The 26,231-nt window shown below is 44.5% G+C and overlaps 1 protein-coding gene, 1 non-coding gene and 1 pseudogene across 14 annotated transcripts in view; all 3 read left to right on the top strand.

The window, feature by feature from the left end:
- Positions 1 to 17,683, top strand: part of LOC147028865 (synaptic vesicle 2-related protein-like) — a 360,308-nt gene extending 342,625 nt beyond the window's left edge. For 7 of the 13 annotated variants that reach the window (XM_085879633.1, XM_085879634.1, XM_085879636.1 and 4 more), the window contains 2 exons: positions 4,525 to 4,614; positions 12,529 to 13,199. In XM_085879633.1, coding sequence (XP_085735759.1) covers positions 4,525 to 4,614; positions 12,529 to 12,795 — 357 coding nt within the window. In that variant the 3' untranslated portion in view covers positions 12,796 to 13,199. Of the gene's footprint in view, positions 1 to 4,524; positions 4,615 to 5,870; positions 11,320 to 12,528; positions 13,200 to 17,013 lie in introns of those variants that run through there. The other 6 variants (XR_015057743.1, XR_015057747.1, XM_085879631.1 and 3 more) reach the window with 5 other exon arrangements.
- A 7,587-nt stretch (positions 17,684 to 25,270) lies between these two features.
- Positions 25,271 to 25,402, top strand: LOC147028868 (U1 spliceosomal RNA; annotated as a pseudogene).
- Positions 25,403 to 25,406: 4 nt separating this feature from the next.
- LOC147028869 (U1 spliceosomal RNA) lies at positions 25,407 to 25,570 on the top strand. Its single transcript, XR_015057883.1, has one exon. It is a non-coding gene; the product is annotated as a U1 spliceosomal RNA (small nuclear RNA).
- The last annotated feature ends 661 nt before the right edge of the window (positions 25,571 to 26,231 follow it).

A 26,231-nucleotide genomic window follows, 5' to 3' on the forward strand; every position in this document is an offset into this window, starting at 1 on the left:
AGGGAGGAATGACATTGAAGATGTGGAAGAGGAAAAAGAGGAACAAATGAGTGGAGGTGAGCAGTGATCCTGGATTTTTGTTGTTTCACCACAATGGGGTTGATGGTGGACTGTGCAATTCCTGCAAAAACCTGAGGGGAGGGGTGAGGGGAGGTGGAAAGCACAAAAAGAGCAGAGGGTCCAAGACCAGTTCGGAGGTGGTAGATGACAGAGAGCAATCAACCTGTCTTTCTCTATTTTCTCTTGGGTGCATATTATCTGGACCTGGAGCCTTATCTACACTTACATTACCGAGCTGTTCCTTTCCTGCTTCCACTCCAACCTGGTTCTTTTGAAAAAACCCTTTCTCACCTCCTTGATAGATATTCTCAGTGATTGGCAAGTCTCCTCACTGGTCTTGTGTAAAAGCTGAAGCAGAATACCTGTATAACAAGCGTGCCATCTCGCTTTCCTCACTAACCACTCTCCTGGTGCTATTCCTCAATAGGCCCACACTGGTCCTAACCTGTTCTTTTCCCCTGATATACTTAAAGAAAGGCTTGCGATTATGCTTAATATTCTCAGCCATGTCCTTCTCACACTCTCTTTTGGCTTGCCAAGTTATTTTCTTAACTTACCTCTGTTTACTCCGATAGTGATGTAAATCTAACTCCAGTCCTGTTATTTTATACCAAATAAATGCCTTCTGCTTCTCCTTAATAGTGTTCCTTATCTCAGCACTCAACCACCCTGGTCTGTTTTTGCTTCAAATTTTATACCTCATTGGAATGTCCATACTCTGCACTCTACACATTTGCTCCTTGAAGATTTCCCATTTCTCTGATGCTGATCGTCCAATTGTTAGCGTCTCCCAATGTACATCACCCAACTCTCTCCTTATACCATCAAAGTTTGCCTTCCTGAAATCTAATAGACTTACTCGACTATCCTGAACTCTAATCCTTAACAGAATTTTTGCACATACAATTTGATGGTCACTTGATATGAAATGCTCCCCTTCCTTCACCTCCTCCACCATATTGGGATCGTTACTTAAAAGGAAGACGAATACTGCACTCCCCCTCGTGGGTTTCTCCACAAACTGGGTTAAAAAGCAATCCTGGACTTAAACGAGGAAAATCCTCATCTGCTCTGCCCTTTCCCTGTTCATGGACCCAATCTATCCCTGGCAAGTTAAAATCCCCCATAATCAATACTCTTCCCTTACCACATGCCCTTTTGAATTCCTCATAAACTCTTTCTTCCTCGTCCTTCACACCCGGAGCCCTATAAAAGCATTCTTCCACTATGTTACTATTTTTCCAATCTCTAATCTCCACCGATACAGAATCCTCAACATATATTCCTTCCTTAATGTCATCCCTTTCTCTTGATGCATTGCTGTCCTTTACCCAGATTGCTTCTCCTCCTTCTCTTTTCTCCTTACTATCGCACCGATACACCTTGTAGCATTCTAGTCCTGTCCTCCAGTTACTCTCCTCCTTAAACTATGTCTCACCCACTGCAACTATATCGTACTCCTCGCTATCTACTTTGGCTTCAAGCACTTCCATCTTATTAAACTCCTGGCATTGGTATAGAATATGTTTGACTTTTCCCTTCCTGAAATCATATTTTCTGCCTGGACTGACTAATCACAATTACATCATGAGTTCCTTCCTTGATAGCTTCCCCACCCTGTGCTGACCTAAAAAACAGCCTGAATTGCTTCCCTATTTCCCACTGCAAACCTTGCTGCCCTTTTCTATTTAACATATGGCCATGATTCTGGAAACGCTCCGTTTGTCCCTGAAATGATTCCCACTGCTTCTTAAATGTAAAACCTTCCTCCCTGCACTATTCTTCCAGCCATTGGTTGACATCGATCGATCGCTCTGCTCATAATTTCGATATTGTTTCCTAATCTTGGGAGAATGCCAGAAAACATGACCTCACAACCCTTTACTTTCAGCAGCTTACCCAATATCCTTTATCTATTTTTCAAAACCTCTGAATAAACTTTCCCAAAATTATTTGCTCCTCGGTGTATCACAACCAACGTCATCCGACCATAACCTGAAACAATATCGTTTAACCTTCATTCAATGTCCCTCGCTCCCGCTCCTTCAAAACTGCACAGAATTTGATATATACGATCCTCCATGCAGAATGAAGAATCTACATATTTAATTGTCTCATCACCTACAAAAACTGTCTCTCAGACCTCATTTGTACCAATTTCTATTGCTGCACCTCCACCACTGCCCTGCACCGACTGCACCTCCACCATTGCCTGCACCCACTGCACCTCCTCTGCTGCCTGCACCCATTGCACCTCCGCCGTCACCAGCCCCCGCTGCACTGTCGCCACCGCCTGCCCCCACTGCACCATCGCCAAGCCTGCCCCTGCTGCACTTCGCCACCACCTGCCCCCGCTGCACCATCACCACCACCTGCCCCCACTGCACCATCACCACTGCCTGCCCCCACTGCACCGTCACCACCACCTGCCCCCGCTGCACCATTGCCACTGCCTGCCCCCACTGCACCATCACTTCTTCCAATATCCTCAGCAACCTCACTCCACAACTATAACCAACTATTATCCACAAATTTCTCACATTCTGATACTTACTGCAACTTATCTACACGTTCCTTCAACCTCATAATAACTATCCTCAAGTGGGCTATTTCCTCACACTTCCAACAACAGGAAGAACCCTCTGCTTCCCCTATTGTTGACGTGGCCCACATTGAGCAAGTATCATAATTTATGAACTCTTCTTCCTTTCTCCTTTGGTCTCTATTTATACCCTTTTTAATCCCCATACTCCAAAGGCCTCAACTGACTTAAACACTAAACTTATCACAAGGCCTCCCCCTGCTTCTTTCAATAAATAAACACAAATACCCACTAAAACTGTTATGAACACAACTACAGCTTTATAAGTACAGTTCCACAGCCCCTGAAACAAATCACAATAACAAAATACGCAAAACACACATACACAAAAAACACACTCGGTTTTTTTTTTTTGGTCGATCTTACCTTCTTGCGAACTATAGGAAGTGACCTGAAGCGGAACAGGAATAAGTAACACTTTGTCGCTAAAATTAATTTGGAATTTGTAATACCCCCTGTCACCACCACCACCACCACCAGGTCACCACCAATACATTGAGAATTGTATTTACCACATGATATAGTACACATTTACATTGAGAATTAATTCCTCCCGGACCCCCGCATGAGGCTGCAGCCACATAGCCTACGTTACCCCCCACACAAAGTTATATTTTACCTCGAGTTTGGAGTTTGTAACTTAAAAGATGTGGCCATGCATAGGGGAGAGGGAGAGAGGGGGAGAGGTGGAGAGGGGGAGAGGTGGAGAGAGTGGGAGGTGGAGAGGGAGAGAAGGGAGAGAGGGAAGAGATGGAGAGGGAGAGAGGGGGAGAGGTGGAGAGGGGGAGAGGTGGAGAGGGTGGGAGGTGGAGAGGGAGAGAAGGGAGAGAGGGAAGAGATGGAGAGGGGGAGAGGGAGAGAAGTGGAGAGGTGGAGAGGGAGAGAGGGGATAGAGGTAAAGAGGGGACAGAGGTGCAGAGGGAGAGAGGGGAGGGGGGAGAGGGGAGGGGGGAGAGGAGAGGGGAAGGGGGAGAGGGGAGAGGAGAGGGGAGAGGTTTTTTTTTTGCCTTTTGTCGGTGTAGATAAATCAAGACAGGTAGTGTTACCACTGTATAGGAATTTAGTGAGGCTTCATCTACGATATTGTGTTCAGTTTTGGTCACCACATCTGGGGAAGGGACAGAGCTGCCATAAAGGGCATTCAGCATAGAGTGACTAGATTGATTCCTTTGCTCACTCAACTCAGGTCTGAGGAGCGAAACAGGACTTGATGTATTACAAAATAGATAATTGTAAGATTTGATATAAATGTTTTGAGGTAATGAAAGGTACAGCCAGATACAAAGTGGGGAAGACCTTTTCAGCAGAATAGACAAGGATAGGATCATGGGCTCCAGCTTGAGAGTGAAGAAAAGAGTTAGGATGACCTTAATGCAGGGGTCTTTCACTCAGAGAGTAGTTAAAGCATGGAATAGTCACTCTGGAAAAGTAGTGGCAGCAGAAACAGTATATACGTTTAAACCAGAATGCTATAGCTATCTCGAAGCTTGAAGGACAGAGGGATATATGGTTGTTGGCCAATATGCATAGGCATGATGGTCCTTATGGCTTCGTGCTTTGTCCTTCATCGAAGTTCCATGTATTCCCTTGTATTTCATGGACGATCTATTGTTTCTATCCCCATGCACACATTCTGGATAAGCAATACTCCTGAAAAACACTTGATGGCAAATGTGCTTTTACAAGGATCTTTAACACAAGAGGATGCCATTTTAGGCTCATCATTCCAACGCCACACTAACACCACACAAATCCAATCGATTAACACAGGGGCCTTTGATAATGTGAGGGATGATGAGGGTGTTGATTATTGTGTATTGATCTGGTCTTGTATCTAACAATGCCCCCATATCTGTGGGTAGGTTTATCCGACTGAGAACCGTGCCCTGAGCCTTGGCACCTGTGTTGCCTTCAGCCGGTTAGGCACCGTATTGACACCCTTCGTTGCGCAGGTTGGTACAGTGTTGGATAGTTGGCTTTGTCTGATCTAGTTTGTATTGACTGTCAGTGCAGGTTATCATGTTCAATGTCTTTTGCTTCTTTCGGTTATCTTCCTTCTTCCTTCTCCTCTTGCTCTTTGTTTTCTCTTCATCTATGTATTTGTATATTTATTTATTTTTCCTTGGCAATACATTGTATGTTCCAATGGTCTCTTGCTTTAGCAACCACATCCAGAGCTCGAACACATCCTCTATGTTTATGGAGTACTATTCAAAGGAAGCATGAAATATTTGGCATGTGCCAATGGAATATTCAGTGACACATGCATTGCATTTGCATTCCTGCAAAGATCAACCTGGTGGTACTTGCCTCAGTTTCACAGAGGCCTGAGAAAGTGGTCTTGATAACCTCAGGAAAACTGATGAAAAGAGTACTCTGTGTTTGGCTGTTTGCTTGCAGTGTATGAAGCCATCATGAATGAAGAAAGTGTATTAATAGCACCAACAGAAGCTGAATCTGGCATGTTGAGGAGTTGGTTGTAGAATTTCTATAGTATGTCAGTGGTTCCAGGACTCGTGTTCATCTCGTGGGAGAGAGAGAGGGGGGGATAGGGGTGGGAGAGACAGAGGGGGATAGGGGTGGGAGAGACAGAGGGGGATAAGGGTGGGAGAGAGAGAGGGGATTAGGGGTGGGCAGGAGAGAGAGAGGGGATAGGGGTGGGAGAGAGGGAAATGGGTGAGGGGGGAATAGGAGAGGGGGGATTCCTGCAGGTGTGACGTCCAGTTTAACATCCATCCGAGAGATGGCACATACATTGATGAATTGCCCTGCCTGTGAAGCACTGTGATGACAGTTTATAGGAGATTGGGACCATACTCTGCAGAGCGTTGGTGCTGCTTAAGCAGTTTCCTAGGCTATCGGGCATAATCCTGAACGGGTTGCCACTACAACATAATATACCAGCATGCTGGCACTCATTTTGCCAACCTCGGAAGGATGACAGGCTGAGTTAACCTCACCTAGTATTAATTCAACAGCTGATCAGGATTTGAACTCAGGACCATCGGATCCAAAGCCCGCCATCTTAACCATTAAGCCAACACCAGGCATACAGTTTATAGCTGGGGCACGATTCCAACCCAGACGAGACAGCTTAGAGTGTGCATATGCACCTCTCGGCTATCCTGCCGTGATGTGATTCATTGCTTTGTAACGACTGAAAACAATTTTTACTCATTGAAGTCATCTAATTTATTTGCCTTCCTAGCTCCGGAAAAGTCCCTACATAGAACCGCATTGCAGTATCACCATCGAGGCTTGAAGAGTGCTCACCAAGAGGCTTAACCACCCAAGCTTGCACTCCAACAAAACGATTGAATAAACTTTTAAAAACTAAATGTTTAATTTTTTTTCATATGTACTTATCTATTCCGAAGTGACAGGTCATATAATGAAAGAAGATTGGACAAAAAGGGGAAACGTGGTGTAAAATAAAATTGTACATTTTCAGCGAGCGAGCACTGTATGGCCAAACACAGGCGAGTGTGCTTTGAAATTTGTTCAAATTGATCGAAAAATTCAGTGACAGTGCAAACATTGTAAATCACTCGCCAAGTGGCTCAATCACTCAACACTCCAACAAAATTGTTGATAATGAATGGCTGCCTTGGCAAGCGATTAGTGATCGATGATCAGTCATATAAACACCAGGCACCCGAAGATGCCCAGAATGTCAAGCGATGTCCGAACTGGACAAATGAACACTTTTTTAGCAGTCGGAACTATTGCTGAAGTCAATAAAGCAATTTAAATTTTGAAATTTGGCTTAGATAAAGAGATTCGGGAGGTTATGGCATGTGTGGAAATGAAATAAAGCCACGGACGCTGGCATATCCATGCATTTATAAGCATTGCAATGTATCCAGCGATTTTGTAGGAATGATGATGATGCATTCGATGAAATGAGTGAGGAAAATGAAAAAAAGTAAATACTTTATTGTTGAGAAACTGTTGCAGCCTGTTTCAGGCCAGGGCATTGTTGAGCAAATAAAAAAATGCCAAATTAAGACCCCAGAAAGGGACAGCAGGCTGACCAAGGATGAGCCTCGATAAAGAATAATTAAATATGGCCGTTAATTATCTTCAAAAGGGGTGTTTTAATTAATCTTGAACACCCAATTTTCACTTCTGCACTTCGTTGGAGTTCCATCAGTGTGAATGCAAAGTTTCACGTTGCTTGGTCGATGGTTTTGGAGTTGTGGAGGTCACACACACACACACACACACACACACACACACACACACACACACACACACACACACACACACACACACACAACCACTGGACGCACACGTGCAGAAATGATTTTCAGTCGAATGATAAAAATAAGTTTTGCCCTGATCCATCCTCATGATTCATCCTGAGTTACTGAGCACCAGTTTAAACAAAAGTGGTAACATGACAGGATCTCAGTTCCATGTGACATCAATGTGTTCGATCTTGTTTTTGGACTGAATCCCAGCCGTGGATCTAAATGGTTCACTGGTCATGCAATCAATCGAATTATCAACTCTTTATTTGTTGTGGAAGTATCCAGCCTGGTGTTGGCGCAGTGGTTAGGGCAGCGGCTTGGGATCCAAAAGGACCTGAGTTCAAGCCCCGTTGGGCCACTGAATTAATACACCAGGGGGTTGACTCAGCCTGTCATCCTTCCGAGGTCGGCGAAATGAGTACCAGTGTACTGGGCCGGTGTATACCCCGGTTAAAATAGGTGTACCATATCCCTGTGTCGTAAGAGGCGACCAGGGTTGCGTCAGGAAGGGCATCCGGCGTAAAACATGTGCCAAATCACTATGCGGATCATACGGATGATTCGCTGTGGCGACCCCTAAAGGGAGAAGCCGAAAGAAGAAGAAGATTTGTTGTGGAAGTATCCAATGGATGTACAGTTAGTACAGCGGATAAGCTCTCATATTTTAACAAATTGTGCATTTTATGAGAAAAGCATGAAATTTCTAGCATAGTTAGGTCATACCATAATGTTTATTTTCGGATGTGGAGTGAAGTCAGATTTGACCTCTGAGGGGACAGTGAGAGGTCAAATCCAAGATGGCCACTAGTCACCCAGGTCTAATGTTCAAACGTCCTTCATTTTGGAACCAGACTGCGTAGAAAAACATTTTGTGATCATGTTCGGTGGTCTACACATCGACATGGCTACGTTGAAGTTGCTGGGTGACTGGCTGGAAGACAGTGGCTGGACGAACACCCTGGTACAGGCTGACATTGCAAGTTCCGGAACAGCAAATTCCTTCATACATGTCAGCCATGTCACCAAAACCTGCCATGTACACCAGGTCACAGCTGCAAGCCTTTATACACTCCTCCAACAAGCTTACGGTGAAGACTGCACATCTGATGATACTGATGCCATGCAACCTGATTGTCCACCTTTTGAGGAGTGGTGCATACAGTGAACAAAGGCCAGTGTCCACTTTGACTACTGGCTAAAGACCTTGTCATTGGAGCTTCTCTTGCTGCGGTACATCAGGTCTCTTCGTGAAGGCAACTTCCAGCTGTACGTGGAATCCCTGACTCAGATCATGCCATGGATGTTCGCCCTAGATCACACGCACTACTCCAGATGGCTTCCCGAACACATCCGTGACATCATGACTCTCTCTGAAAAACACCTAGATGTCCTATCAGAATTCAAATCTGGAAATGTTGTGGTGTGCAAAACCAGCAACAAGTTCTCTGCCATGGCACTTGACCAGTACCATGAGCAGAACAATGCAATGGTGAAACTTTCTGGTGGGGCTATTGGACTGACTGGCAATCCTGGAGCACTCAGACGCTGGATGGTAGCAGGGCCAGAAATTGCAAGGATCACTACAGAGTTTGAGCAACAGGCCACAAAGCAACAGGATGGTGCTGGTGACACTGGATACCATCACTATTACCAGCAACCTGGAGTGCAAGCAGCATTCCTGAAGGAGGTTAAGGCACTTGTGACAGTGCTGGAAGAGATGGGGAATCCATTTCTAGAACACAGTCAAGACCTACTAGTCATTGACACAAGGGACATCGTGGACACCCAAGTGGCTGAAACTGTGAGAAGGATCGAGACTCTTGGTGAGGAGCAGTACACCAAGTTTGTGAGAGAAAGGCTGGAACAGTGTACAACACTTATCACACAAACACTTCCAAAGAACAAGTTGCCACTGTTCAGTAGGCCACCGGTCAAGATTAAGTCAAAACAGGAGGCACAGCTCGCAGCACTGAAGAGTGACTGTGGTCTCTTTTCGAGGCTGTACATCTGTCAAACACGAGATGGAGACATGGACAATTTCTTCTCCCATGAAAAACAGGCAGCCCCGCCAGCTCTGTCAACTGGAGGGAAAATTCGGATTGGGGTTAAATCAGATCTACTTCGCTGCCTGGAATCAGATCTGCTCGAAAAGAATAGTGGCCTATGGCTGATGCAACAATTCTTGATGGTGCAGCTGTGGTTCAAATGCTAAATCCTGGAACATCAAGAACATTTCAAGAGTATGGAGAAAGAGTGTTTGCACCATATATCTCTGCCCAACTTGAGAAAAGCAGCAGCACATCGACCTTGTCTGGGATGTATACCTACTCGCCAGCCTCAAAGCCTCAACAAGACAGAAGAGGGGAAAGGGCACCAGGAAAAGAGTGGCTCCTTCTACTGTGATGCCAAAGAACTGGAAGGACTTCCTTCGATGTGATGATAACAAAACCAAATTGTTTGCTTTCCTGTCATGCCTAGTTGTTCATCTTCCTCTAGCAGAGGGCAAGGAACTGTATGCAACAGATGGAAGTGGAGTCCTTTGCTCTCCGGCTGAGTCATACTTGGCCTGCCTTGCCCCATGTTCGCAGGAGGAGGCCGACACTCGTCTACTTCTGCATGTGGCAGATGCTGTGCAAAAGGGGTGTAAGAAGGTGACCATACGTACCGTTGATACTGATGTGGTAGTACTGGCTATAGCTTCAATCAGCAAGACAGCTCCTAATGAGCTGTGGGCTGCCTTTGGTGTCGGGTCAAGCTTTCGTTACATAGCTGTTCACGAAATGGTTGCCACAATGAATCCAACACAGTGTCTGACTCTCCCAGTCCTTCATGCTTTCACCGGGTGTGACACTGTATCTGCATTCGCTGGCAGAGGAAAGAAGACTGCCTGGGAAACTTGGAAGTCTTTCCCAGAGGTGAATGATGCTTTCAATGAACTCCTATGCATGCCAAGTGAGGTCAGTGAAGGATAAATGTTCCTGCTAGAGCGATTTGTGGTGCTAATGTACGACCGAACCAGTGAGAGCACGGAAGTTAATCATGCCAGGAAACAGCTCTTCACACAGAAGTCTAGAACTTCAGAGAACATTCCTCCAACCCAGGCAGCACTCAAACAGCACATCAAGCGCACCTGCTACCAGGCCAACTGTTGGAACCAGGCATTGCTCCTGGATCCAGAGATGCCAGAGCCATCTGACTGGGGCTGGACAAAGGAAAAAACTGGGTGGCAGCCGCTTTGGACCACTCTCCCCGAAGCATCAAAATCGTGCCATTAATTGATCCGCTGTCGCTGTGAGAAAGGATGCACTGGACGGTGCAAGTGTGCCAAAGCTGCGCTCAAGTGCACTGCATTGTGCTTCTGTTCTGGAGGCTGTTAGATTTTGGTCACTACCATTACCATCATCATCATTACTATTAATAAAGTATTAAATAGACTACCAGCATGGGACTATTCTGTTAATTTGTTTGTATTATTATCCCTATAGTGTCAAAATGGAAGCAAAGTTTTGCTATATTGCATAGGTCCAATCCATTGTCTTTAACAAAAGAATGTCCAAAAGTTTTTAATGTAATTTCCTTGGCTCTTGGCGATCTCGAAAGTATCACCACACGAATGGCCATTCCAAACTTAGCTGGAAATGACACCTTAAATGTTTTTTAACACTGTTTAGTTCCAAAATTAAACACGTTTGAACATTTGACCCGGTGGCCTGGCGGCCATCTTGGATTTGACCTCTCACGGTCCTCAGAGGTCAAATCTGACTTCCCTCCACATCTGAAAATAAACCTTATGGTATTCTCTAATTATGTCAGAAAATTCATGCTTTTCTCATAAAACGCACAATTATTGTGCTTATCCGCTGTACTAAGTGCGTAAACATATTGACCAGCTCCACCTAAGGCATTGTGACCCCAATCCGCCAAGCCATGTTCAACCCATTGAAAGTGAACCTCTGGTATCTATTCCAGTTGTGAGCCATGCACCAGAATCCAATGTGTCTGAACCCGATCATAGTGTTGTGGAACCTGTTCTCCTCCTCCTCCTCCTCCTCCTCCTCCTCCTCCTCCTTCCCCTTCTCTGGATCCTCCTGAGCCTGCAATTAGCAGCACTCCACAAGCACAGTCACCCCCTTTTGTGACACTCTGCTCGCATGTGCAAGGCACCTGTGTGGTTTAACTTGTAGTGATTGTACCTTGCACTGCTGTGTAGTTTTCTTTGGGGGAAGGGGGTTAGGGGAGAATTGTTGATGTTCTGTGAAAGTACCTATGATGCGCATGTGCAGTGTGTTACCTTTTGGAATGAATGTGGAGCTCCGACTTAGATGTTATCTTGCCTTTCACCCCTTAAACCTGCGGATACGTCACAAGTTTACATCTCGGACCACACTGCCTCCCTTCGGGCTGGTGAGTTTTCCCCCAGGGCAACACAGGATCCATGGGACACACTTCCCCCTACTCTAGATCCATTATAATTGGCATGCACATGCCAGTACTGCAGCTACATGACATATATATATATATATACAAGGGGTTTTACCATTCCTACCCACACACATTTCACTATCCAAAGTAAAAATATTAAGTCAGAACCTAGTATTTAGCTCAGTTGAAATGTAAAAGGAAGAAGACAGCATTTTCCCCTTTTGCTCCAATAATAGTCACCTCTTCCTGTCTTGTTTATTTTCCGCTGATTCCTCACTATACATCCGTCACATAATATGTTATATCTTCTGTTTTTTGGATACAAAGTCGAGGCTCATGGAAAAACTACAATGCAGAATGCACCAGAACTTAAAAGAAGAACAACATCGTAAAAATGGGGGGGTGGGGTGGGGGCGGTGGGGGGACGTCGGGGACAATACAACAGCAGGGTAGAGGGATATGGAAGAATGTACATGGGTAAGAATGTGATGAAAGGGAGGGGGAAGAGAACAGGTGTGGTGAAAAAGCTTGATACAAGCTCAAATAGAGCATGAAGAAGAAGAAGAAAATTGGGAATGAAACAGAAATTGAACAAAAAAATGAAAAATATGGTGAGGGAGAGGGCAGGGGATATAATCATCTGAAAATGAGGGGTTGGGCTTTTGGAGGTTTAATTGAGGTAGAAAAGATCATGAGTATAGATGGGGAATGACCTGAGGTGGTGGTGGTGAACAGCCATCTTACAATAAAATGCTCAAGGGAAGAATGGGATTGAACAGACTGAGGAAGTTGGTTTTATAGTGGAGGTGAGCAATGAGCTTGGATTTGGGGAGTTTCACTGAATTGGGTTACCAGCAGACCTCTTACACCCTGCAGAAATCTGGGGGGGGGGGGGGTGGGGAGGGTATGGGGTGGGGGGACAAAGCAAGGGAGGGAAAGAGGGTGCAAGACCACAAAGGATGTGGTAGAAAACAGAGACCATCAACCTGTCTGCTATGCAAGAGCAACAGGTCCAGAGACTTCATGTGAAATGACAGTTGTTCTTGCATGACATCACTTTTTGCAAGCGAATAGTTTTGCAAATGCTATACGTACAAGTTTTATGACAATGTTACGGAAGGACTTTGGCGTCCAGGTGTGCGGATATTAAGCACGAGTTGTGGTAAGGTAAAATGCAGTTTCTGTGTGCAGGTTGCATCAACTCGTGTTGCAGAAGCTGTCTATGCATCACTTTCACTCCTGGTTTGCATCGCAGTACTGCTTCTTCCACTGGAGACCAAAGGCCAGAGACTAAAGGACTTGAGTACGCAGAATTGTCATCAATTGGAAACTGTGACTCTCGGTGAAAAACAGCCTGAAAATGTCAGGCCTCTTGTAACCCCAAAAGTCGAGTTTCAAAGTTCAGCCACATTGTCTCTGAATTCCGGGATTGCTGCAGAACAGGAGTCTTCGTTCTGACATCAAAGGTTTCTACTTTTTTTGTGCTGAAGTGGTTGTACAACCTTGCTCAAGTTCTCAAAGTTGTTAGTTTTGCTCCATGATCGTGGCTGTTTAGTTTAGTTCCTGAGTGCCGACATTGTTTCTTTACGATTTTGTTGTTCGAATATATTTTGTTTCTCAGCTGTGTTTTTCCACAATCACTGAATATCCCTCTGTCAGTGTAAAAAATAATAATAACACTTCAGAAGTAATACTACAGCTGCACTGCAATAGCTTCTTATGATCTAAAATAACTTTCCAGGTAAAAAAAAAATCCCTTTTGGCTGTTGTTTCTCACTGTGAACTATTGATGCGAAAATGCACCCTCCTCAGTTTGTCTCGATTTTTGAAATTTAAATAAAAATTCCTTATTTTAGCGCAGATTGACTTTCGAAGGAAGGGATTTCTGGTTCCGGATACTTATCCTTGATGCAATTTTCCCATCTTCGTGAATACTCATTCAATAGTTAAAATAACGGATCGGATCTGTGCCATCTCACTGTTGCATTTGGTTTCCTGTGTTGTTGATCGTATCATGAATCTGTTCCACATCTATTGATATTTCCATCGCATTCCTGATTTTTGCATTTTTGTGTCATTTAATAGTGTGATGCGTCACTTGGCATCCAACTATGTGTGCATGGCGTGCCACTTGTCATCTATGGTTGGATGCCAAGTGACATATCATGCTATAAAACACAAGAGTGCACAGAACAGGTTATGTGATGGAATTATAGCAAGGTAAAATAATAATTCAGTAGAATTATAAAGGAATATTTAAGAAAGTAGGAACGGGACACGTGAGCATAGGGATGGGACATACAATTCAAAGAGCACAGACTTCCTTCCAAATGGAGGAATACCAGCTGACACAAAATCTTACTTCCTTGTTCATAGCTGGAGATGACAAGCGAGATTGTCCCAACCTCAGCACAATGATTAGCCAATCATATACCTCCATGCTTTCCTTTCTCAAAGTCACACACATTCAAGAAAAATACATACCCAGGAAAGGAGGCAGAGGAGCTACAGTGCCCTCAGAAAGTATTCACACCCCTCGACTTTTGTCACATTTTCATCTTCCTCTAGCAGAGGGCAAGGAACTGTATGCAACAGATGGAAGTGGAGTCCTTTGCTCTCCGGCTGAGTCATACTTGGCCTGCCTTGCCCCATGTTCGCAGGAGGAGGCCGACACTCGTCTACTTCTGCATGTGGCAGATGCTGTGCAAAAGGGGTGTAAGAAGGTGACCATACGTACCGTTGATACTGATGTGGTAGTACTGGCTATAGCTTCAATCAGCAAGACAGCTCCTAATGAGCTGTGGGCTGCCTTTGGTGTCGGGTCAAGCTTTCGTTACATAGCTGTTCACGAAATGGTTGCCACAATGAATCCAACACAGTGTCTGACTCTCCCAGTCCTTCATGCTTTCACCGGGTGTGACACTGTATCTGCATTCGCTGGCAGAGGAAAGAAGACTGCCTGGGAAACTTGGAAGTCTTTCCCAGAGGTGAATGATGCTTTCAATGAACTCCTATGCATGCCAAGTGAGGTCAGTGAAGGATAAATGTTCCTGCTAGAGCGATTTGTGGTGCTAATGTACGACCGAACCAGTGAGAGCACGGAAGTTAATCATGCCAGGAAACAGCTCTTCACACAGAAGTCTAGAACTTCAGAGAACATTCCTCCAACCCAGGCAGCACTCAAACAGCACATCAAGCGCACCTGCTACCAGGCCAACTGTTGGAACCAGGCATTGCTCCTGGATCCAGAGATGCCAGAGCCATCTGACTGGGGCTGGACAAAGGAAAAAACTGGGTGGCAGCCGCTTTGGACCACTCTCCCCGAAGCATCAAAATCGTGCCATTAATTGATCCGCTGTCGCTGTGAGAAAGGATGCACTGGACGGTGCAAGTGTGCCAAAGCTGCGCTCAAGTGCACTGCATTGTGCTTCTGTTCTGGAGGCTGTTAGATTTTGGTCACTACCATTACCATCATCATCATTACTATTAATAAAGTATTAAATAGACTACCAGCATGGGACTATTCTGTTAATTTGTTTGTATTATTATCCCTATAGTGTCAAAATGGAAGCAAAGTTTTGCTATATTGCATAGGTCCAATCCATTGTCTTTAACAAAAGAATGTCCAAAAGTTTTTAATGTAATTTCCTTGGCTCTTGGCGATCTCGAAAGTATCACCACACGAATGGCCATTCCAAACTTAGCTGGAAATGACACCTTAAATGTTTTTTAACACTGTTTAGTTCCAAAATTAAACACGTTTGAACATTTGACCCGGTGGCCTGGCGGCCATCTTGGATTTGACCTCTCACGGTCCTCAGAGGTCAAATCTGACTTCCCTCCACATCTGAAAATAAACCTTATGGTATTCTCTAATTATGTCAGAAAATTCATGCTTTTCTCATAAAACGCACAATTATTGTGCTTATCCGCTGTACTAAGTGCGTAAACATATTGACCAGCTCCACCTAAGGCATTGTGACCCCAATCCGCCAAGCCATGTTCAACCCATTGAAAGTGAACCTCTGGTATCTATTCCAGTTGTGAGCCATGCACCAGAATCCAATGTGTCTGAACCCGATCATAGTGTTGTGGAACCTGTTCTCCTCCTCCTCCTCCTCCTCCTCCTCCTCCTCCTTCCCCTTCTCTGGATCCTCCTGAGCCTGCAATTAGCAGCACTCCACAAGCACAGTCACCCCCTTTTGTGACACTCTGCTCGCATGTGCAAGGCACCTGTGTGGTTTAACTTGTAGTGATTGTACCTTGCACTGCTGTGTAGTTTTCTTTGGGGGAAGGGGGTTAGGGGAGAATTGTTGATGTTCTGTGAAAGTACCTATGATGCGCATGTGCAGTGTGTTACCTTTTGGAATGAATGTGGAGCTCCGACTTAGATGTTATCTTGCCTTTCACCCCTTAAACCTGCGGATACGTCACAAGTTTACATCTCGGACCACACTGCCTCCCTTCGGGCTGGTGAGTTTTCCCCCAGGGCAACACAGGATCCATGGGACACACTTCCCCCTACTCTAGATCCATTATAATTGGCATGCACATGCCAGTACTGCAGCTACATGACATATATATATATACAAGGGGTTTTACCATTCCTACCCACACACATTTCACTATCCAAAGTAAAAATATTAAGTCAGAACCTAGTATTTAGCTCAGTTGAAATGTAAAAGGAAGAAGACAGCATTTTCCCCTTTTGCTCCAATAATAGTCACCTCTTCCTGTCTTGTTTATTTTCCGCTGATTCCTCACTATACATCCGTCACATAATATGTTATATCTTCTGTTTTTTGGATACAAAGTCGAGGCTCATGGAAAAACTACAATGCAGAATGCACCAGAACTTAAAAGAAGAACAACATCGTAAAAATGGGGGGGTGGGGGTGGGGGAGGCTGGGGGGCGTCGGGGACAATACAACAGCAGGGTAGAGGGATATGGAAGAATGTACATGGGTAAGAATGTGATCAAAGGGAGGGGAAGAGAACAGGTGTGGTGAAAAAGCTTGATACAAGCTCAAATAGAGCATGAAGAAGAAGAAGAAAATTGGGAATGAAACAGAAATTGAACAAAAAAATGAAAAATATGGTGAGGGAGAGGGCAGGGGATATAATCATCTGAAAATGAGGGGTTGGGCTTTTGGAGGTTTAATTGAGGTAGAAAAGATCATGAGTATAGATGGGGAATGACCTGAGGTGGTGGTGGTGAACAGCCATCTTACAATAAAATGCTCAAGGGAAGAATGGGATTGAACAGACTGAGGAAGTTGGTTTTATAGTGGAGGTGAGCAATGAGCTTGGATTTGGGGAGTTTCACTGAATTGGGTTACCAGCAGACCTCTTACACCCTGCAGAAATCTGGGGGGGGGGGGTGGGGAGGGTATGGGGTGGGGGGACAAAGCAAGGGAGGGAAAGAGGGTGCAAGACCACAAAGGATGTGGTAGAAAACAGAGACCATCAACCTGTCTGCTATGCAAGAGCAACAGGTCCAGAGACTTCATGTGAAATGACAGTTGTTCTTGCATGACATCACTTTTTGCAAGCGAATAGTTTTGCAAATGCTATACGTACAAGTTTTATGACAATGTTACGGAAGGACTTTGGCGTCCAGGTGTGCGGATATTAAGCACGAGTTGTGGTAAGGTAAAATGCAGTTTCTGTGTGCAGGTTGCATCAACTCGTGTTGCAGAAGCTGTCTATGCATCACTTTCACTCCTGGTTTGCATCGCAGTACTGCTTCTTCCACTGGAGACCAAAGGCCAGAGACTAAAGGACTTGAGTACGCAGAATTGTCATCAATTGGAAACTGTGACTCTCGGTGAAAAACAGCCTGAAAATGTCAGGCCTCTTGTAACCCCAAAAGTCGAGTTTCAAAGTTCAGCCACATTGTCTCTGAATTCCGGGATTGCTGCAGAACAGGAGTCTTCGTTCTGACATCAAAGGTTTCTACTTTTTTTGTGCTGAAGTGGTTGTACAACCTTGCTCAAGTTCTCAAAGTTGTTAGTTTTGCTCCATGATCGTGGCTGTTTAGTTTAGTTCCTGAGTGCCGACATTGTTTCTTTACGATTTTGTTGTTCGAATATATTTTGTTTCTCAGCTGTGTTTTTCCACAATCACTGAATATCCCTCTGTCAGTGTAAAAAATAATAATAACACTTCAGAAGTAATACTACAGCTGCACTGCAATAGCTTCTTATGATCTAAAATAACTTTCCAGGTAAAAAAAAATCCCTTTTGGCTGTTGTTTCTCACGGTGAACTATTGATGCGAAAATGCACCCTCCTCAGTTTGTCTCGATTTTTGAAATTTAAATAAAAATTCCTTATTTTAGCGCAGATTGACTTTCGAAGGAAGGGATTTCTGGTTCCGGATACTTATCCTTGATGCAATTTTCCCATCTTCGTGAATACTCATTCAATAGTTAAAATAACGGATCGGATCTGTGCCATCTCACTGTTGCATTTGGTTTCCTGTGTTGTTGATCGTATCATGAATCTGTTCCACATCTATTGATATTTCCATCGCATTCCTGATTTTTGCATTTTTGTGTCATTTAATAGTGTGATGCGTCACTTGGCATCCAACTATGTGTGCATGGCGTGCCACTTGTCATCCATGGTTGGATGCCAAGTGACATATCATGCTATAAAACACAAGAGTGCACAGAACAGGTTATGTGATGGAATTATAGCAAGGTAAAATAATAATTCAGTAGAATTATAAAGGAATATTTAAGAAAGTAGGAACGGGACACGTGAGCATAGGGATGGGACATAAAATTCAAAGAGCACAGACTTCCTTCCAAATGGAGGAATACCAGCTGACACAAAATCTTACTTCCTTGTTCATAGCTGGAGATGACAAGCGAGATTGTCCCAACCTCAGCACAATGATTAGCCAATCATATACCTCCATGCTTTCCTTTCTCAAAGTCACACACATTCAAGAAAAATACATACCCAGGAAAGGAGGCAGAGGAGCTACAGTGCCCTCAGAAAGTATTCACACCCCTCGACTTTTGTCACATTTTCATCTTCCTCTAGCAGAGGGCAAGGAACTGTATGCAACAGATGGAAGTGGAGTCCTTTGCTCTCCGGCTGAGTCATACTTGGCCTGCCTTGCCCCATGTTCGCAGGAGGAGGCCGACACTCGTCTACTTCTGCATGTGGCAGATGCTGTGCAAAAGGGGTGTAAGAAGGTGACCATACGTACCGTTGATACTGATGTGGTAGTACTGGCTATAGCTTCAATCAGCAAGACAGCTCCTAATGAGCTGTGGGCTGCCTTTGGTGTCGGGTCAAGCTTTCGTTACATAGCTGTTCATGAAATGGTTGCAACAATGAATCCAACACAGTGTCTGACTCTCCCAGTCCTTCACGCTTTCACCGGGTGTGACACTGTATCTGCATTCGCTGGCAGAGGAAAGAAGACTGCCTGGGAAACTTGGAAGTCTTTCCCAGAGGTGAATGATGCTTTCACTGAACTCCTATGCATGCCAAGTGAGGTCAGTGAAGGATCAATGTTCCTGCTAGAGCGATTTGTGGTGCTAATGTACGACCGAACCAGTGAGAGCACGGAAGTTAATCATGCCAGGAAACAGCTCTTCACACAGAAGTCTAGAACTTCAGAGAACATTCCTCCAACCCAGGCAGCACTCAAACAGCACATCAAGTGCACCTGCTGCCAGGCCAACTGTTGGAACCAGGCATTGCTCCTGGATCCAGAGATGCCAGAGCCATCTGACTGGGGCTGGACAAAGGAAAAAACTGGGTGGCAGCCGCTTTGGACCACTCTCCCCGAAGCATCAAAATCGTGCCATTAATTGATCCGCTGTCGCTGTGAGAAAGGATGCACTGGACGGTGCAAGTGTGCCAAAGCTGCGCTCAAGTGCACTGCATTGTGCTTCTGTTCTGGAGGCTGTTAGATTTTGGTCACTACCATTACCATCATCATCATTACTATTAATAAAGTATTAAATAGACTACCAGCATGGGACTATTCTGTTAATTTGTTTGTATTATTATCCCTATAGTGTCAAAATGGAAGCAAAGTTTTGCTATATTGCATAGGTCCAATCCATTGTCTTTAACAAAAGAATGTCCAAAAGTTTTTAATGTAATTTCCTTGGCTCTTGGCGATCTCGAAAGTATCACCACACGAATGGCCATTCCAAACTTAGCTGGAAATGACACCTTAAATGTTTTTTAACACTGTTTAGTTCCAAAATTAAACACGTTTGAACATTTGACCCGGTGGCCTGGCGGCCATCTTGGATTTGACCTCTCACGGTCCTCAGAGGTCAAATCTGACTTCCCTCCACATCTGAAAATAAACCTTATGGTATTCTCTAATTATGTCAGAAAATTCATGCTTTTCTCATAAAACGCACAATTATTGTGCTTATCCGCTGTACTAAGTGCGTAAACATATTAACCAGCTCCACCTAAGGCATTGTGACCCCAATCCGCCAAGCCATGTTCAACCCATTGAAAGTGAACCTCTGGTATCTATTCCAGTTGTGAGCCATGCACCAGAATCCAATGTGTCTGAACCCAATCATAGTGTTGTGGAACCTGTTCTCCTCCTCCTCCTCCTCCTCCTCCTCCTCCTCCTCCTTCCCCTTCTCTGGATCCTCCTGAGCCTGCAATTAGCAGCACTCCACAAGCACAGTCACCCCCTTTTGTGACACTCTGCTCGCATGTGCAAGGCACCTGTGTGGTTTAACTTGTAGTGATTGTACCTTGCACTGCTGTGTAGTTTTCTTTGGGGGAAGGGGGTTAGGGGAGAATTGTTGATGTTCTGTGAAAGTACCTATGATGCGCATGTGCAGTGTGTTACCTTTTGGAATGAATGTGGAGCTCCGACTTAGATGTTATCTTGCCTTTCACCCCTTAAACCTGCGGATACGTCACAAGTTTACATCTCGGACCACACTGCCTCCCTTCGGGCTGGTGAGTTTTCCCCCAGGGCAACACAGGATCCATGGGACACACTTCCCCCTACTCTAGATCCATTATAATTGGCATGCACATGCCAGTACTGCAGCTACATGACATATATATATATATATATATACAAGGGGTTTTACCATTCCTACCCACACACATTTCACTATCCAAAGTAAAAATATTAAGTCAGAACCTAGTATTTAGCTCAGTTGAAATGTAAAAGGAAGAAGACAGCATTTTCCCCTTTTGCTCCAATAATAGTCACCTCTTCCTGTCTTGTTTATTTTCCGCTGATTCCTCACTATACATCCGTCACATAATATGTTATATCTTCTGTTTTTTGGATACAAAGTCGAGGCTCATGGAAAAACTACAATGCAGAATGCACCAGAACTTAAAAGAAGAACAACATCGTAAAAATGGGGGGGTGGGGGTGGGGGAGGCTGGGGGGCGTGGGGGACAATACAACAGCAGGGTAGAGGGATATGGAAGAATGTACATGGGTAAGAATGTGATGAAAGGGAGGGGGAAGAGAACAGGTGTGGTGAAAAAGCTTGATACAAGCTCAAATAGAGCATGAAGAAGAAGAAGAAAATTGGGAATGAAACAGAAATTGAACAAAAAAATGAAAAATATGGTGAGGGAGAGGGCAGGGGATATAATCATCTGAAAATGAGGGGTTGGGCTTTTGGAGGTTTAATTGAGGTAGAAAAGATCATGAGTATAGATGGGGAATGACCTGAGGTGGTGGTGGTGAACAGCCATCTTACAATAAAATGCTCAAGGGAAGAATGGGATTGAACAGACTGAGGAAGTTGGTTTTATAGTGGAGGTGAGCAATGAGCTTGGATTTGGGGAGTTTCACTGAATTGGGTTACCAGCAGACCTCTTACACCCTGCAGAAATCTGGGGGTGGGGAGGGTATGGGGTGGGGGACAAAGCAAGGGAGGGAAAGAGGGTGCAAGACCACAAAGGATGTGGTAGAAAACAGAGACCATCAACCTGTCTGCTATGCAAGAGCAACAGGTCCAGAGACTTCATGTGAAATGACAGTTGTTCTTGCATGACATCACTTTTTGCAAGCGAATAGTTTTGCAAATGCTATACGTACAAGTTTTATGACAATGTTACGGAAGGACTTTGGCGTCCAGGTGTGCGGATATTAAGCACGAGTTGTGGTAAGGTAAAATGCAGTTTCTGTGTGCAGGTTGCATCAACTCGTGTTGCAGAAGCTGTCTATGCATCACTTTCACTCCTGGTTTGCATCGCAGTACTGCTTCTTCCACTGGAGACCAAAGGCCAGAGACTAAAGGACTTGAGTACGCAGAATTGTCATCAATTGGAAACTGTGACTCTCAGTGAAAAACAGCCTGAAAATGTCAGGCCTCTTGTAACCCCAAAAGTCGAGTTTCAAAGTTCAGCCACATTGTCTCTGAATTCCGGGATTGCTGCAGAACAGGAGTCTTCGTTCTGACATCAAAGGTTTCTACTTTTTTTGTGCTGAAGTGGTTGTACAACCTTGCTCAAGTTCTCAAAGTTGTTAGTTTTGCTCCATGATCGTGGCTGTTTAGTTTAGTTCCTGAGTGCCGACATTGTTTCTTTACGATTTTGTTGTTCGAATATATTTTGTTTCTCAGCTGTGTTTTTCCACAATCACTGAATATCCCTCTGTCAGTGTAAAAAATAATAATAACACTTCAGAAGTAATACTACAGCTGCACTGCAATAGCTTCTTATGATCTAAAATAACTTTCCAGGTAAAAAAAAAATCCCTTTTGGCTGTTGTTTCTCACGGTGAACTATTGATGCGAAAATGCACCCTCCTCAGTTTGTCTCGATTTTTGAAATTTAAATAAAAATTATTTATTTTAGCACAGATTGACTTTCGAAGGAAGGGATTTCTGGTTCCGGATACTTATCCTTGATGCAATTTTCCCATCTTCGTGAATACTCATTCAATAGTTAAAATAACGGATCGGATCTGTGCCATCTCACTGTTGCATCTGGTTTCCTGTGTTGTTGATCGTATCATGAATCTGTTCCACATCTATTGATATTTCCATCGCATTCCTGATTTTTGCATTTTTGTGTCATTTAATAGTGTGATGCGTCACTTGGCATCCAACTATGTGTGCATGGCGTGCCACTTGTCATCCATGGTTGGATGCCAAGTGACATATCATGCTATAAAACACAAGAGTGCACAGAACAGGTTATGTGATGGAATTATAGCAAGGTAAAATAATAATTCAGTAGAATTATAAAGGAATATTTAAGAAAGTAGGAATGGGACACGTGAGCATAGGGATGGGACATACAATTCAAAGAGCACAGACTTCCTTCCAAATGGAGGAATACCAGCTGACACAAAATCTTACTTCCATGTTCATAGCTGGAGATGACAAGCGAGATTGTCCCAACCTCAGCACAATGATTAGCCAATCATATACCTCCATGCTTTCCTTTCTCAAAGTCACACACATTCAAGAAAAATACATACCCAGGAAAGGAGGCAGAGGAGCTACAGTGCCCTCAGAAAGTATTCACACCCCTCAACTTTTGTCACATTTTCTTATTTCCAGCCTGAATTTTATAATGGATGAAATTTAAAATTTTTTGTCACCAATCCACACAAATGTCATTATGCGGTATTTTCAGGTCAGGTATGGGAGCATGCGCCAGAGCAGCGCATCACTGCGTCCCCTTTCCGCCGGTACTCCAGGGGCCTCCGTCTCGCTATCCCCCAGCCAGATGCCTGGCCCATCCCCATCTACTGAAGATTCCGATCAACCTGCTGCAACCACAAGGCACGTGGTCGGCCCATTGGCCTCTTCCACTCACGAGACTCCCTCACTGAGAGAATCTGGTGAGCAGGATCAGCGCCAGGAAAATGAGCCACATGTCCATACAGCCGCAGCTGACGCTCACGGACTATGCAGATAACAAATCTCATTTGAGTCTCTCAGCAACTGCTCGTTGGACACAAAGTCCGACCAGCGAGAGCCAAGGATTCTCCAAAGAGACCTGGTACCAAAGGAATTAAGTCTCCATCTCAGATCCTTGGTCACAGTCCAATCTCGCATTTATAGAGAAAGATTGGAAGCAGCAAGGACCTGAAGACTCGGACTTTCGTCCTCCCGCACAGGCACCGGCAGCACCACACCCCATTATCCAATTAATCCATGACTCCCCAGGCCTGACACAGACGTCTATTGACCTCTGACTCACAGCCGGCAGAGACATGAATATCACTGCCAAGGTAAGTGAATCTCTCCACGACCTCAACATCCTCACCACAAACAGGCACAGACAGGATAGCGGCATCCAAGATGTCATTGAAAGCCTGGATCTTAGTTTTGACCCAAGAAACCTGTAATCCGAGCGGCTCCAAATCCTCATTCAGCACCTCGATGGCCCCCAAAAGGATATCTAAAGTCTCCGCAAAGATAATGTATCATCTGCGAAATCAAGGTCCGAGATCTTGACATTCCCAAACGATGCACCGCAGCTTGATCTCTCCAACATCCTATATAGAATCCAGTCCATACAAGTGCTGAAAAGTGTGGGGGCCAGTACACACCATGACGAACTCCAGTAACAACTGGAAATAAGTTAGAGATGGTACCACCACATGTCACAGCACTCTCAGTACCAGCGTAGAGTTCAGACATCAGATCGATCAGTTTTGGTGGCACCCCACGAAGACCAAGAATCCTCCAGTAAGCATTCCGATTCACTGAATCCAATGCTATATGGAGATCAACATAGGCTGCAAGCAGCCCCTGCCGAAACTCTCGTCTGCGTTCAGTGAGGACCCGAAGAGCAAGGATACGGTCAATCGTTGACCTCTTTGGTGTAAAGCCTGACTGCACTGGATGCTGGTGCTCAAGCAGATGGTGGCGAACCCTATCAAGAATTATCCGAGCAAAGACCTTGCCCGGCACTGAGAGCAGCGTCACCCTGCGGTAGTTGTTGCAGTCTTGGCGATCACCCTTTACTTTTGTGGAGGAAAAATTTATATTAATGTCTTTGAAATTGTAACAAATGGGGTTTGAGAAATGTAAGTTTTATGTCTTGGTCTGGGCTGATAACAGCGAACCTTTGCCTCGAAATGCACATAGTGGCTTCTCGCCTGGAGGACACGTATGCAGTCTGGGTTGGTAGCCCCCACCACTCTCCCATGAAAGTATAAAATGCTTTGAAATATAAAATTGTTTCAGTGCAAGCAGTTGAGAAAGTATAGCATCTCAGTGGCTTGTACTCCTTGGGACTGACCAAGTACCAAGTTAGAATAAAACTCTCTGATGCAATGTGGAAGTGAATTGAATTGGGTTGGTTTAACTGTTAATTAAAAGTAAGAATAAATGAAATAGAACCAAATAATATTGCAACAAATGGGGATTCTTAAGTTCATTGTATGAGGGTGAGAAGTGTATGGTGGATAATTAGAAAATAAATTGTTTCACAAAGAAAGGACTTGTGTGGACATCGGTTATCAGTGTCGGTGGGTTTTATGCAGGATTTTATAACCAAATTGGACCAACGTTAAACTCTGCCTGAAGTTAAATAGGATTCCACAATCAACCAGGAAGAATCCTTCAACAATCACAATGGGGTGGGTGAAAATTCCACAACAGTTGGCGCCTGGTGCCTCGGATTCGAACCGACGTTGTGCGGCGCTCATGACCGGAGTTACTTAATCTGCCGGAGGCAGTGCCTGGAGGAACGACAAGTGCTTGAGCGAAGGTAAGGGAGAGCGCTCTCAGTATATAATGCATTTCGAACAAAGAAAAGTTCATTGTCAGATAATTTTATTGATAGAATGAAGAGGTAGCGGAGAGAGTCTGTTTAAAAGTAAACGATAAGTACTGTAGTTGTTTTCGAAAAGTGCTGGAGAAGAAGATGGAGGGGAGTAATTAAATGAGCATGACGAAGTGACATGCCACAGACTGCGCAGAGGATATATGTTTGCATTGATACTTATCTGATAGGAGAGATACTGTGATCATTAAGACAGTATTCTCAGGGTGAGGCCTACCCATTGCACTTCAGGGGGGAAGGTTGACCCTTGCGATTTCCCCAAATGTGGGAAAGTCGACCATGTTTGCATTGATACTGACCTGATAGGAGAGATACCGTGATCAGTTAGTTAAGGCGGTATTCTCAGGGCGAGGCCTACCCATTGCACTACAGGAGGGAGGTTGAGCCTTGCGATTTCCCCAAATGTGGGAAAGTCGACTGTGAAATTTGTAGGATGCAGGAGACGATAGACCGGCTGGGTTCGTGGCTGGTGATTTGCATTGAGATGCATGTGTTGCTGAGAGTAAAAATGACGATATTTTAACAAACAAAGAAACTTCAGGCAGAGAGTCGAAGCAGCTTGGCTGTTCGTGGTTTGGTGCTGATAACGCGAAGGTCGCGGTTGTGTGTGTGTGAATTCAATTCAATGGGGGTCTGAATTGGAAGCGATTGTGAGCTCGCTGGGGAATTAAAGATTGCTGGACGATGTGATATCATGAATGTCTTGTTAGAAATAATAATATTGCAACAAATAAAACGTGAGGAGATGGACATTCATAAAATAAATTAAATAATTAAAACCACCTCGGCAACACACTCTGAGGACGGACTCATGCTGAGTTAAGCTGTGAGGGGGTGGCATGTTCTCTCCACTGAGTCGGTGTTTGTCTTGGTTTTCGCTGTGAATCTCTATTCATATACAGATTCAAGAGGGTGGGCTATTATGTCGAAGTGCGCATGCCGTTTGCAATGAAGGGAAAGACGTTTCCGAGGTTCGATTTGATTGTACTTTGAAATAATGTAGAGATGTGATTGATTTGGAGGATATTTTATGAGGTTTTTGTGGGTGTTGAAGCCATGCCAGAGTAATGCTAAACTGTGGGTTTTGCCTGTCTTAGAGTTTTTCTTTTTTCTTCC

Source organism: Eptatretus burgeri, chromosome 4, assembly GCF_056783735.1.
Source record: "Eptatretus burgeri isolate ZD-2024b chromosome 4, Ebu_testis_v1, whole genome shotgun sequence".
In the NCBI taxonomy this organism is placed as follows: Eukaryota; Metazoa; Chordata; class Myxini; order Myxiniformes; family Myxinidae; genus Eptatretus; species Eptatretus burgeri.